The sequence below is a fragment of the Antechinus flavipes genome, chromosome 1 (genome assembly GCF_016432865.1).
Source record: "Antechinus flavipes isolate AdamAnt ecotype Samford, QLD, Australia chromosome 1, AdamAnt_v2, whole genome shotgun sequence".
Lineage (NCBI taxonomy): Eukaryota > Metazoa > Chordata > Mammalia > Dasyuromorphia > Dasyuridae > Antechinus > Antechinus flavipes.
The window spans coordinates 679,337,431-679,350,059 of NC_067398.1; the positions used below are offsets into that span (position 1 = coordinate 679,337,431).

Genomic DNA, 12,629 nt, shown 5'->3' on the forward strand with positions numbered 1-12,629 from the left:
TGGCTCTGTCTTCCCAGACTCCCTTTATCCGCTATCTACCGTGCGCCTGCGTGTAAGTAGATCGGCCAGAGCTACGAGGGAATCCTCAGATGGCTCAGAGCAGCAGGGCGCCCCTGCCCAACCCCCTTGCGGTACTGAGGATGCGCAAAGTTTAGCAGGCTGCACAGCAGCCCACACGAGATGAGGAGTGGGGCAGCTCCCCTCCGAGCTGCCACTTTCCGAGGAGCTTCCCGCGACTGCCCGATTTCACAGAGCGCTGGGATCAGAAAGAGAAGCCATTGGTGTTAACCCTCCCTCCACTCAGCCACGCGGCGGCCTTTCCTATGAATTGGCCAGGTCCAGTGCCAGCGGGCGGTGGCCAGGAGGAGGCCGGGGGGCCTGGAAATGGCAATGGCTCGGGGCCTGCCAGGCTTACTGCGGAGGGGACTGGGGGGGATGGGGAGGTGCCAAGGCAGGGTCTTTCTTACCAGCTGCCTGACCGGGGCACCCAGCTCAGCCTCAGTTTCTCCAGTCTAACGCGTCACCAAGAGCTGGTAAGATCGTGGATAAGGCTTTGTCAAGTTTTAAAATCCTATCCATGTTGTCTATCCTAACCATAGGCAGAGCTGGGTGGCCCACTTATTAGCTGTGACCCTGGTCTGTCATTGAATCCCTTTACCCGTTTTTGCTCATCTGTAGAGTGGGAAAGTTAAAACCCCCACTGTCTACAGGGGTAGTGCTGCTGGAGGGAGAGGCCGGCCCAGAACGGAACCCCCTCCAAATTCTTCAGGAGCTCTCTTGCCTTTACATTCAAACTTCTAATCCTGGTATTCAAACCACCTTTGCCAGGGCATTTAGGCACTAGAGCACAATGGACACTTATTAAACATCTACTCTGGGCCAGACACAATACACTGTCCCTATGGATTATCTTGTTCTTTCCCCACTCCAATATACAAGTAAACTTCATGAAGGCAGGCTGATCTTTGCTGCCTGTCCTAATACCCGGGTACCAAACCAAAGCGTGGTGGTTCAGAGATCATTCTATCTTTCCTCTCCCTCCCTTCATGTAGGATGCCCAGAATGTACTGCCTTATCTACTTCTTCAAATCCTAACTCAAAAAACACGCTTCTCAAGAAGTTCTTCCTAAATCCTCTATCCAGTTTTGTACTCCCTCCCTTTCAAAGTTACTTTGTTGCTTCTCCAATCTGCCCCCTCAGGTAAGTTCAAGGGTTTGAATATTACTTTTCCAGTTCAGCCATGTACATGACAGCTCCAACAAATGGCCATCCCAGGCTCCACCTGACAACTCCAGAGTGATCTCTCCAAATTTATAAGAAGATCATCTAATTTCTGAACCACTCTTTATAAATGAGTTGCACTTTGCCACCATACAGGTTTCTCCTGATCCTAGCTCCACCCTCTGGGGCCAAGGAGTAAATCTGTTCCTTCTTTTCTATGACAGCTCTTGAGAATATAAGAACAATGCTGCTCACACATTCCCATACATCTTCTTTTTAGGTTAAATAGAGCAGGATCTTCAACTAATCTTTGTGTGCTATCTTTTGAATTTCCACAAACCTCCATAGCTACACTGAATATGCTCCACTTGCAACTCAATTAAACAAACATTTTTTTTTAGTCTGGCGTTGTCTTATTAGTGGCAGAGGAACTTCCTCTACCAATGAAAATTTACCAGCATTCTTCAAATAGAGCTCCTTGGGGCCCCAAGCCATAATGCTAATATATGTCAGAGATAGGACTTGAATTCAGCTCTTCCTGACACCAAGGGCAGTTCCTTACCTAGCATCCCATACTGCAAAGCATAGGCAATACCAAAAAAATGTGACCTAGAACTATTTGTAGTATTCAAGCATACCTTTATTTAGTTTGTAATTACCCACCCCCCATCCCAATAGGTGAGAAGGGATTTAAGGAACACTAAGAATCAAAAAGTCATTTGGACCTGGTTCTGAAGACACCAGATGTTAGTTAACATCCCTGATTTAGGGTTATAAAGTCTGAGTGCACTGCCAGCTTTACCACTTACCAATTGCTTCCAGGCAATTCACCTAACCTTTCTGTGAGCCTATCTTCTTCCTCCTCTAAAAACCTCAGTTTTTGCCCATCTCATGGGAGTGTGATGAGATTCAAGTGAGAAAGTGACATAGAACATTTTGAAAGCCCCTAAAAAGCATTCTCTATGATGATGATGAAAATTTTCTTACCTGTCTACCATTGACTCATATTAAAAACAAAACTAAACTAAAACCTAAATTAGGAGTCAGACCCCTCAGAATTAAGCGAAGCCCTTGAACACCTCTTTCCCCTTAGCCTACAGCTCAGTTTCTCCAACTATAAGAGAGTTTCATTTGAATTAGATGTTCTCTTCTGGACTTCTAGCTCTGACATAACCATGGCTAGTACTGACATCACACTAAGTTACAAAACACTTAGCAACTATTATTTCATTTGAGCTCATTTAGGCACTAAAGCACAATGGACACTTATTAAACATCTACTCTGGGCCAGACACAATACACTGTCCCTATGGCTCATTTGCCATACCCTGGAGAGGTGAGTCCCACTGTATGGAAGAGAAAACTTAGGCTGGGAGAGTTTAAATGACTTGAACAGGTCACATAGCTGGGAGTTTCTGAGGTCAGAATTTAGCTCAATCTTTCAGACTCCCAAGTCCCACATTCTAGCTGGGGCCACCTACAAACTTCAGAGATGACAATTCCCAGAGAATAGGTGGCAATCAGTGTCTTTATCTTCCAATTCAAGCAATGAATCCCCCAAATAAAAATGCAAAGAATAATGGAGTTCAGTGTATTTATCATGTATTAGGATACATGTTTCTCCCCACATTCCCTATCCCCAAGATAAAATATAATGATACAAAGTTCTCTGTATGATCCTCTATGATGCCTCTGCAGAAGAGCTGGTACCTTCAAGTCAGTCCCCCAAACCACAATCTCTCAGCATCTGTATATCCATCTTCCAGATTCATTTCACAAGTAGGGTTGATCCTTTGACAGTTCCCACTTTTTTATGGGAGGTCCTGGTGTCACTGGCTTTTTCCCAGTAGTTGTCATAGCCTCAGTTGAGCTAGAGAAAGAAGAGAGGTTTAGGGAAGGCCTAATTTATAAAAGATTTTTAAAAACCCAGCACACAAAAGAAACCATATGTGGATCATAAGATAAGCAGCTTTTGATATTTCTATTTCTGGAACAAGAAGTACAATCACTATATTCAATTCAACGTATTTTTACTACAGTCTTCTTGCGTGGGAGAAAAAAAACTGATCAATGCTAAGAGAGTTCTAGAGGCTAGATGAGATGTAACATATTTTTTTTTGTCCTTAAGACAACTTAGAGACACACAATGCAATATTCGAGGCCTATAGCAATCTAGCATTTGATAAACCCCAAACTCCAGCTTCTGGAATAAGAACTCATTATCTAACAAAAATTATGGGAAAACTGAAAAAAATAATATGTCAGAAACTTGGTTTAGACTTACATCTCATGCCCCCTACCAAAATAAGGTCAAAATGGGTACATGATTTGGGTGTAAAGGATGATACCATAAACAAATTAGGAGAACAAGAAGTAATTTACCTATTAGGTCTTTGGAGAAGGGAAGAATTTATGATCAAAGAAGAACTAGAGAACATTATGAAAGGCGAAACAGACAACTTTGATTACATTAAATTATAAAATTTTTGCACAAACAAAACTAACAGAAACAATATTAAAAGGAAAAGTACAAAGCTGGGAAAAAATCTTTATAGCCAGTATTTCGGATAACGGTCTCATTTCTAAAATATATAAAGAACTGTGTCAAATTTGTAAGAATACAAATCATTCTCCAGTTGATAAATGGTCAAAGAACATGAAGACATTTTCAGATGACAAAATTAAAGTCATCTACAATTATATGAAAAAATTCTCTAAATTTTTAGAGAAATGCAAATTAAAACAACTCTGAGATACCACCTTACCCCTTTCGGATTGGCTAAGATGACAGGAAAAGATAACGATAAATGTTGGAGTGAATGTAGAACTGGGACACTAATGCATTTCAGTGGAGTTGTGAAATAAGCCAACTATTCTGGAGAACAATCTGGAACCATGCTCAAAGGGTTATAAAATTCTGCATACGCCTTGACCCAGCAGTGCCATTACTGGGTCTGTATCCCAAGGAAATCAAAAAGGAGGGGAAAGGACCCACACATGCAAAAATGTTTGTAGCAGCTCTTTCTGTGGTAACAAAGAATCGGAAAATGAGTAGATGTCCATCAATTGGGGAATGGCTGAACAAGTTGTATTATATGAAAGTAATGGAACATTATTGTTCTATAAAAAGTGATGAACAAGCTGATTTTAGAAAGGCTTAGAAAGATTTACATGAAGTGATGCTGAGCGAAACAAACAGGACCAGAAATACATTGTATACAATAACAGCAAGAATGTGCAATGATCAATTAACTATGAAAGACTTAGTTCTTCTCAGTGGTTCAGTAACTCAAAGCAATCCCAATAGATTTTGGGAATGCCATCTGCGTCCAGAAAAAAAATTAAGCAATGCAAATCAACACATGCTATATTTACTTTTTTCTACTCCCTCCCATGGTTTTTCCCTTTTTGCTCTGATTTTTCTCTACCAACATGATTCATAAAGCAATGTATGTTAAAAATGTTATGAAACTGGAAAAAAAAGAGAGACTGAGGTTGGAGTGGGAGGGACTTTCTACTTTCATAAACAGAGTTAATTGAGGCAGCTGAGCATGGTGGAAGAATGATATCTTAAAGTAATACATTATGTGACCCAAAACCACTGTAAGCTGGTATGCTCCAACCTGGGTATAAAACAGGATCAAATTTCATGTTTTTATCATATTACCTAGATTATGGATTATTACAAAATAGTTACTAAAAAGGTCAGAGAAGTAGGGTGGGATTACATTATGGAATATCTGAAAAACCAGGCAAGGACTTGCCAGTCTTCTTTCTAAGCTACTGGTTGGTCGTTTTCAATATAGGCATCCTTTCATGTAGAGAAGGATTCTACACTAGTTGATTAAAAAAAAAAAAACCAGGTCTCCAGGAGTCACCATCACAGCTTCCCTTAATGGATGGTACAATACAATTTAAAAAAAAAAAAAAAAAGAAAAAGATGCTCTAAATTACTATTTATTAAGAGAAATGCAAATTAAAACAATACACTAGGGTACTACTTCACACTCAGATTGGCTAAGATAACAGGAAAAGATGATAAATGTGGAGGGGATGTGGGAAAATTGGGATGCTAATGAATTGTTATAGTTGTAAAAAGATCTAACCATTCTGGAGAGCAATATGAAACTATGCCCAAAGGGATATCAAACTGTGCATACCCTGATCCAGCAGTATCACTACTACAGAGGCACATGCAAAAATGTTTTATAGCAATCCTTTTTGTAGTGGGAAATGACTGAATAAGTTATGGTATATGAATATAATGGAATATTATTATTCTATAAGAAATAAGCAGGCTGATTTCAGAAAAGTCTGGACTTACATAAACCAAGGTTAAGTGAAGTAGAACCAAGAGAACATTGTGCACAGCAACAAGATTATGTGATGATCAACTATGATAGAATAGGCTCCTTTCAACAATGAAGTGATTCAAGGCTACCTCCAATAGATTTAGGATGGAAAGTACTATCAACATCCAGTTTGAGGACTATGGGGACTGAATGTGGTGTAGAAGCATACTATTTTCACCTTTGTTTTTGTTTGTTTTCTTTCTTTTTTCCCCTCTTTTGGTATCATTTTCCTTGAACAACATGATAAATATGGAAATGTTTAAAAGAACTGCACATATTTAAACTCTATCAGATTACTTGTTTCTTGGTAGAAGATAAGAGAGGGAGAGAGAAAAATCTGGAAAATAAATGTTGAAAATCATTTACATATATTTGGAAAAATAAAGTATTGATTTTTTTTTTTTTAAAGCACTAGAACAGTGGTTCTCAAAGTCTGGTCCAGAGCATCCTGGGAATCTCTGAAATCCTTTCAGAGAGTCTACAAATTAATAATTAGTTTTTATTTTTAATGTGATCAATATCTATAACTATAAACCACATAAACAAAAACTCCTTGGACAGATCCTCAATCATTTTTAATAGGATAAAGATATTGAGAACAAAAGTTTGCAGACCACTGCACTAGAATATAGGTGTGAAAAGTTCTGGCTATTCCAGTAAGTTAGCACGAGCATTTTTCCCTCTCTCCTGTCCTCACATTAGGGAGTCTCAGGATGGAAATATCTTATGTGAAGAACAGCAAGAAGAATCTAAGCATACTTTCTTGCAAAGTAGGAATAATAACCTCACACAGTCACATTGAGGATTCAAATCATCAGATAGTTAACACAGAATCAAATGAGAGGTAAAAGGATTTTGAAGATAATGAGGCACTCTCTGAAATGCAAAAAGCTAGTTTGATAACTCTAAAGCCCTCAAAGACCACCTAAGCTAACTCATGCCAGAAAAAGGATACCCAGAGAAGTAGTAACTCTACCTCTCTCAAAGACTTCTAATGAGGGAAGCACCTAGCTCCCAAAGCAGTCCTTTTCACTTAAAAACAGCTGTAATGATTCAGAAATTCTTCTTAGCATCAAGGCTGAATCTGCCTCTCAGCAATTTCTATCCCATATCCCCAGTTTTGCACTATGAGGCTAAGCAGAATTATTCCCTTGTTATCACATGAATTTTTGCAATCCCTAAGACAATTATGAAGGCCCCGATGTGTCTTCTTTTCTCCAAGCCAAACATCTCAGTTTCTTCAACTGATACTTGTGCAGTATGACACTGGACCACAATAGCATGAATAAAAGCGAGGAGAAAAAGTGAAAAACTGGTATACTCGAAAGAGAAGGTCAGAGAGAAGCTAATATGGGCAGAGAATGTTACATTACAAGAGTTATAAAAATCAGGGAACTGGCAAATTTCAGTTTATATATATGAATTCTGGGGTGGGAAAAGGGAACCTATGGCATAAGAGAATGCTGGAATCCTACCCATCTCACTCCTGCATAATTCTGGGCACCTTGACCTCCATGAACCTCATTGTCCTCATAGAGGAAATAATAACAATACTAACACCTCCCTCATAGGGTTGTGAGGATCAAGTGCTTTATAAATCTTCAAGCAATGTGCCAATATGAGCCAAGGAAAGAAGAACCTGGGAAGGGTCATCTAGTTCTGAGAAAAGACTTACCTCTTACCAGCAAGACCAGATTCCAAAACTTTCACAGTAGACATTACAATTGAAGGAGGAGAGGCTTGCCGACGTCCATCACGAGTACAATAGTAATTGTTTGAAAACTTATGGCTAGGGCCCACTGGCAGTTTAGGAGGTGGCTGAGTTCTAAAGAAAATAATACAATTTGTTAGTTATAATCTCCTGTGTTAGCAATAGCTCTCACATGTATGTGTTGATGTCAAATCCTATGTCCCTACAATTTTTAAATTTTAATAAACATATATTTAGCATCTACTATAGGCTAGGTATTTTGCTAAGCGATCTTTTCTCATTTTATCTTCAGAACAATCCTGGTTGGTATGTACCATTATCCCTATTTTACAGTTGAGAAGACAAAGCAAACTGCTGTTAGGTGACTTGCCCAGGACCACAAAGCTGGTAAGTTCTATCCAATCACCTCAGTGCCTTGGAAAGCTTGACAGATAACAAGGCAAAACAAAGGGCAACTGACTCACTGCCCAACAAAGTCATCAGGAGCTACATATTCTTTATTGTTCTTGCTGCTGGTCAAATCAGCGGGCTTTCTTCTGCTTGAAAAGGTTTACAGACACACAATCAGTTTCAGGTTCAAAGGAGCCCAAGGCAGCCTCCAGTCCCTTTATATTGACCCCCAAATTTAAGGCCCCTAATTCAGCTCTCTGAAGCCAAGCCAAACACATTCTGGCACTCTTCTCCACAACAGCTTTCAAGTACTTGAAACAAAGTCCTCAAAATTGCCAGCTCTTCCCATGTCCCTTTACATGGCAAGTTTTTAGTCCCAGTTTGTATGTCCTTTTAACTCCAACATCCTGCCTAAAATGTGTTGCCTGAAAGTGAACACACAACTCCAAACCTTGAATCCCAAGCACTCGCCGAATAAGGAAATCAGGTGCTTTGGCAAAGTTCTCATATTCTCTCTATTGAGGACTTTATTTTACTTCTAAATACAGAATCTCATTTGATCTTTTTGAACAGGTATTATCCCTATTTTCCAGATGAAGAAACTGAGCTCAGAAGACTTTAGTGCCGAACTCCCCCTAGTCCAATGTTCTTGGTGTGAATGTGGTAGACAGAAAATAAAAATGAACAAAAACCTTCATAGCAAACTATAAAATGTCTTCCAATCTAGAGCTAGAAGGACCTTAAGACATCATCCTGCCCAGCTCCTTCATTTTCCTGGCGAGTCTTCTCTAATGATGACAGCTAGCATTAATGTGGTGCTCTAAACTTTGCAAAGGATTTTTTACCAATACTGTCTTATGAACTTTACAGAAAAGGAAACTGAAGTAGGAATGAAGTGACTTGTGCTGGGTCATACAGCTAGCAAGTCTCTGAGGTAAAATTTGAATTCACGTCTTTCTGCCTTGAGGAGTAATAACTAGCATTTATATGATGCTTTAAGGTTGCAAAGAGCTTTACAAATACACTTGGTACTTAAAACTCTGCCAAGTAGATGCTATTATCAACATCATTTTATAGTTGGGAAAGTGAGGCACAGAAGGGAAATAACAAGTCTTTTCATAAAAAATTCAATTTTTGCGCTTCCTTTTCCAAGCTATTGATTGTCACCTGCATAATTCTTATGTACTTTCCCAATTTTTTTTCTCTGAAGTAGTTTTAAAAATCTTTTCTGAGCTCTTCCAAAAGGACTTTTTGAGCTCGAGACCAATCATATTCTTCTTTGAAGTTTCACATGTAGGCACTTTTTCATTTCTGTCACTTAAGTTTGTGTTTTGATGGCTTTCTATGACCCCTAGGGTCCTTATCTATTTCTTCATTAGCATATTTCTTGAGTTTTAAAGTTGAGCTCTGCTCCTGGGCACAGGGGGGCACTGTTCTAAGCTTCTTATACTGGGGATCAGACACCTGGTTTTCCTCACTGAGACCAGCTTGTCCACTGCAGTAAGATGGCCCAGCCTCGTGTCTGCTGTTGTGCTAGGGTTTCAAGGCTGGCAATTGACCTTCTGCACTGGGGCTGGAGGCCTCACTGCTGGCCTGCTGCTGACCTGTGCTGTGGCTAAGAGCCTCTTGGGGCTTGCTGGAACCATGCCTGCACTGGGCTGTGCTCCTAGTAGGCAGACTAGTCCCAGTATTTTATCTAACGCTAGAACATGGTTTCACTCCATCCTTTTGTGGGTTCTATTACTCCAGAATCCTTTTAGAAGCTTGATTCAACTTTGTTTCCAAGGAAAATTGGGAAGAACTCAAGCCACTTTCTGGCTTCTCTAGGCCATTGGCTCTCCCCTCATGAAATATTCAAAACCTTTTCTGTTATACTGACCTGTCCTCTCCTTCTCTGTAGCTGGGAGCTTCAAATAGGAAATTATACTGCATTTTGATATTTTAGTATTTTTCTTTTAAACATCAATCCATGAAGGAATCTTGTATTGCCATATAAATAGAAAATATCTTAGTGAATATTTGAGGCTGTTTTTACTAAAAAAAATGTTTTATAATCAATACACACAAGACAACACAAGCAGACAAATGTATTCTCTGCCTCTTTCAATTAAGTGACCACAAATGGGCAAAAGCAGAGTGGAACGCATAAAGAGCAGTAACTGTGAAGTCAGCACTTGAGTTCAAATACCATCTCTGATGCTCACTGCCTACATAAACATGTCAGTTCTCATTCTGGGATCTCCATTTCCTCATATGTAAAGTGAGAAGCTGGGACCTGAGGTCTCTGGGGTCATTTCCACCTCTAGATGTATGCTATTCTGTTAAAAAAAACTATGAAATTTGTCTTCCTTTCTTCTACTCTCGTAAATTATCCTCAAAACATGCACAGAACATTCTCAAAAATTTGAATAAGAAGTTATAAGCTAATTTTGATTATTTTTTACTTTTCATTTCAAATTAAATTCAGAAAGCTAAAAAGTTAGGCTGGATTTAACAATTCCCAACAAAAGCACAATAACATCCTATTTCAAAGATGTAAGCCCCAAGCCTGACCTGAATTTTTAATGTCACTAAATTCCTAGAATCTAGCATCTTCCTAAGAGGTAACTAGAACAATCAAACAATAAACACTTATTAAGCACCTATTAGGTGCTAATAGAATTTGTTTAAGCCCTAATAAACCAATTTCATATTTCACAGCCATCTGGTTTTATTTATTGTATCTAAAGAGCTAGTTTATGAATTCTAGCTCCTTCAGGTTAAGGTACTTTAGCTCCGAGTCTTTTTTTCACCTGTCCTGTCTCCTTTACAGAACTGTTTGGATAAAATAAGACAAATAAAAGCGCACAGAAAATAGTACTGGGGGAGAGGAGGGATTTATGGAATCGTCATTATTTCCCCTTTCTCCTTAGTTCTTCCTTTCCTCTCCAGTCTAGCTCTTAGGCAAATTTCCGAATGGACAAGAATCGCTGCCCGCTCCTGAACAAAGAAGGAAATGATGAGACTTAGAAGGGAGAGGAGTCAATCTGCTCACCTTTTAGCTATCTCCTGATAACGTAACTGCAACTTAGCTTGGAGATTATGCTGTGGAGAAGAGAAAAGGATGAGAACACAGCAGCGACCCAGCAGAGCAGGGGACACAGCTAAGGGGACTCCCTAGGGTTTAATGAGGGCGCAGGCAACGTCCGGAGCAGAGGATGGGGTGAGGTCAGACCCAAGAAAGCTGCAAGAAAGGGCGGAGGAAATCCCTGCAGGAATAAGCACAACCCCATCAGGGGCAGAAGTTGTGTCCAGGAGGGAGGGTGGAGAACAGCGGCTGCAGAAGCCCAGAACACGCACAGTCCCGCCGGAGGAGGGAGCCGGAGGTCGGGGCGCTAAGACTGGGCGTGGGAGGTGGGACAATGACAGGGGCCAGGGATGGACGAGGGATCAGAGGCGGGGGAGACAAGGAGACTGAGGGAGAAATAAGGACCCCAGGTTGGGGGTCCTGGCCAGAGGAGTCACAGGTAGTAGCAGGAATGCGGACGCAGGAGGAAGGTTTAGAGACCAAGGTGAGAGATTGGGGGGCAGCGGGAGGGTCACACTTGAGGATGGGAAAGACATAAGAAGTAGGGGACAGGGTTATAGATCAGAGGGCATAGGTCAAGGTAAAGCGCAAGATGAGGGGAGAGGGAGGATACACAGGAGGAAAGACGAGGAAGTCAGTCAGTCAGTTCTTCGTCCCCAGCGTCATCAGATCATGCCCTTGTCCCAAGGGTCGTTGTCGCACCCCGGAGGCTGAATTCCGGAGCCACTGGATGAAGCCAGTGGCCGACGCCATCTTGGGTCCGGAGTGAAGGGCAACAACCAAAGCCGCAAAGGCCGTTGGGAAGGAAGGGAAGGAGCGCGAGTGCCGTGATCTCGCGAGTTCCGGGGGCGGGGCTTGAGAAAGCGTATAAAGAGGCGCCAGGAGCCACGTGACTCTCTCTCGTCTCTCTCCCATCTTCTATAGTCGCCGCCATCATGGACACAGGCCGCGTGCAGCCTATCAAGCTGGCTCGGGTGAGGGGCAGATGCCGGGACAGCAGTTTGGGGTGAAGGAGAGAAGGGCAAGGAGCGGCTGCCTGGTTCCGGCCAGGGGCCGGGAACCCGAGCCGCTCCGGAGGCCGGGAACCCGAGCCGCTCCGGGGGCCGGGAACCCGAGCCGCTCCGGGGGCTGGAAAGAGAGGGAGCGAGGGAGGTTTGGAAGGAGTGGGTGGGTGGCCCCGGCCTCACGCTTTTCGCCGTCCGTCTCCAGGTCACCAAGGTACTGGGCAGGACCGGTTCTCAAGGCCAGTGCACGCAGGTAAGTTCGCGGCCGCGTCCCCCCTCCCCGGGGCTTCTCTCTGGGCCCGGGCCTGTCGGCCGTCCACCCGGCCGCGCCTGACTCCCTCTCTGGCCCCGTGCAGGTGCGCGTGGAGTTCATGGACGACACGAGCCGCTCCATCATCCGCAACGTGAAGGGCCCCGTGCGGGAGGGGGACGTGCTGACCCTGCTGGAGTCAGAGCGTGAGGCCAGGAGGCTGCGGTGAGGCCGCCCGGTGAGTGCCCCCGAGCCGCCGCAGCAGCTGGGCAGGGGGAAGGCCGGGATCGGAGCTCCCTCCTAGCTCGCCTCGCTCCTACCTCGCGGCTTCCCGAAGGGTCCTACAGCCAGCTCTTCCTTGGCAAGGAGCCAGCCCCCAGGGGAGGTGGAGCTGGGGTCCTGCTTTTGGGACAACGGGAAATGATGGGAACTGGAGCTCCTCGAACAGCCCTAGCACCTGACACTCCCTTTATTTTCAGGTGGAGGTCGCTGGTCATAGGAGAACGGCTGAGGATGTGTAAAATAAAGTGTTTTGTCTAAGCTGCCGAGTTGTGTGACATTTTCTAAAAGTGGGTGGATCAGGGAGACCCGGTCTTATTCCCTGAGGTAGCTGGAGGCTTTAAATAGAAGGGGG

At 42.8% G+C, this 12,629-nt stretch overlaps 2 protein-coding genes across 2 annotated transcripts; one reads left to right on the forward strand and one right to left on the reverse strand.

Moving 5' to 3' along the window:
- Positions 1–2,801: 2,801 nt before the first annotated feature.
- On the reverse strand, positions 2,802–11,558 carry NDUFA7 (NADH:ubiquinone oxidoreductase subunit A7). The gene is made up of 4 exons (XM_051972472.1): positions 11,444–11,558; positions 10,709–10,758; positions 7,249–7,398; positions 2,802–3,091 (listed from the first exon to the last, which is right to left on the reverse strand). The coding sequence occupies exons 1-4, from the start codon at positions 11,492–11,494 to the stop codon at positions 2,995–2,997; spliced, it is 348 nt and encodes a 115-aa protein (XP_051828432.1). The 5' UTR covers positions 11,495–11,558; the 3' UTR covers positions 2,802–2,994.
- Positions 11,559–11,599: 41 nt separating this feature from the next.
- RPS28 (ribosomal protein S28) lies at positions 11,600–12,535 on the forward strand. Its single transcript, XM_051972473.1, has 4 exons — positions 11,600–11,715; positions 11,951–11,998; positions 12,102–12,233; positions 12,475–12,535. Exons 1-3 carry the CDS (start codon positions 11,677–11,679, stop codon positions 12,222–12,224), a joined length of 210 nt encoding a protein of 69 aa, XP_051828433.1. The 5' UTR covers positions 11,600–11,676; the 3' UTR covers positions 12,225–12,233; positions 12,475–12,535.
- Positions 12,536–12,629: the final 94 nt, after the last annotated feature.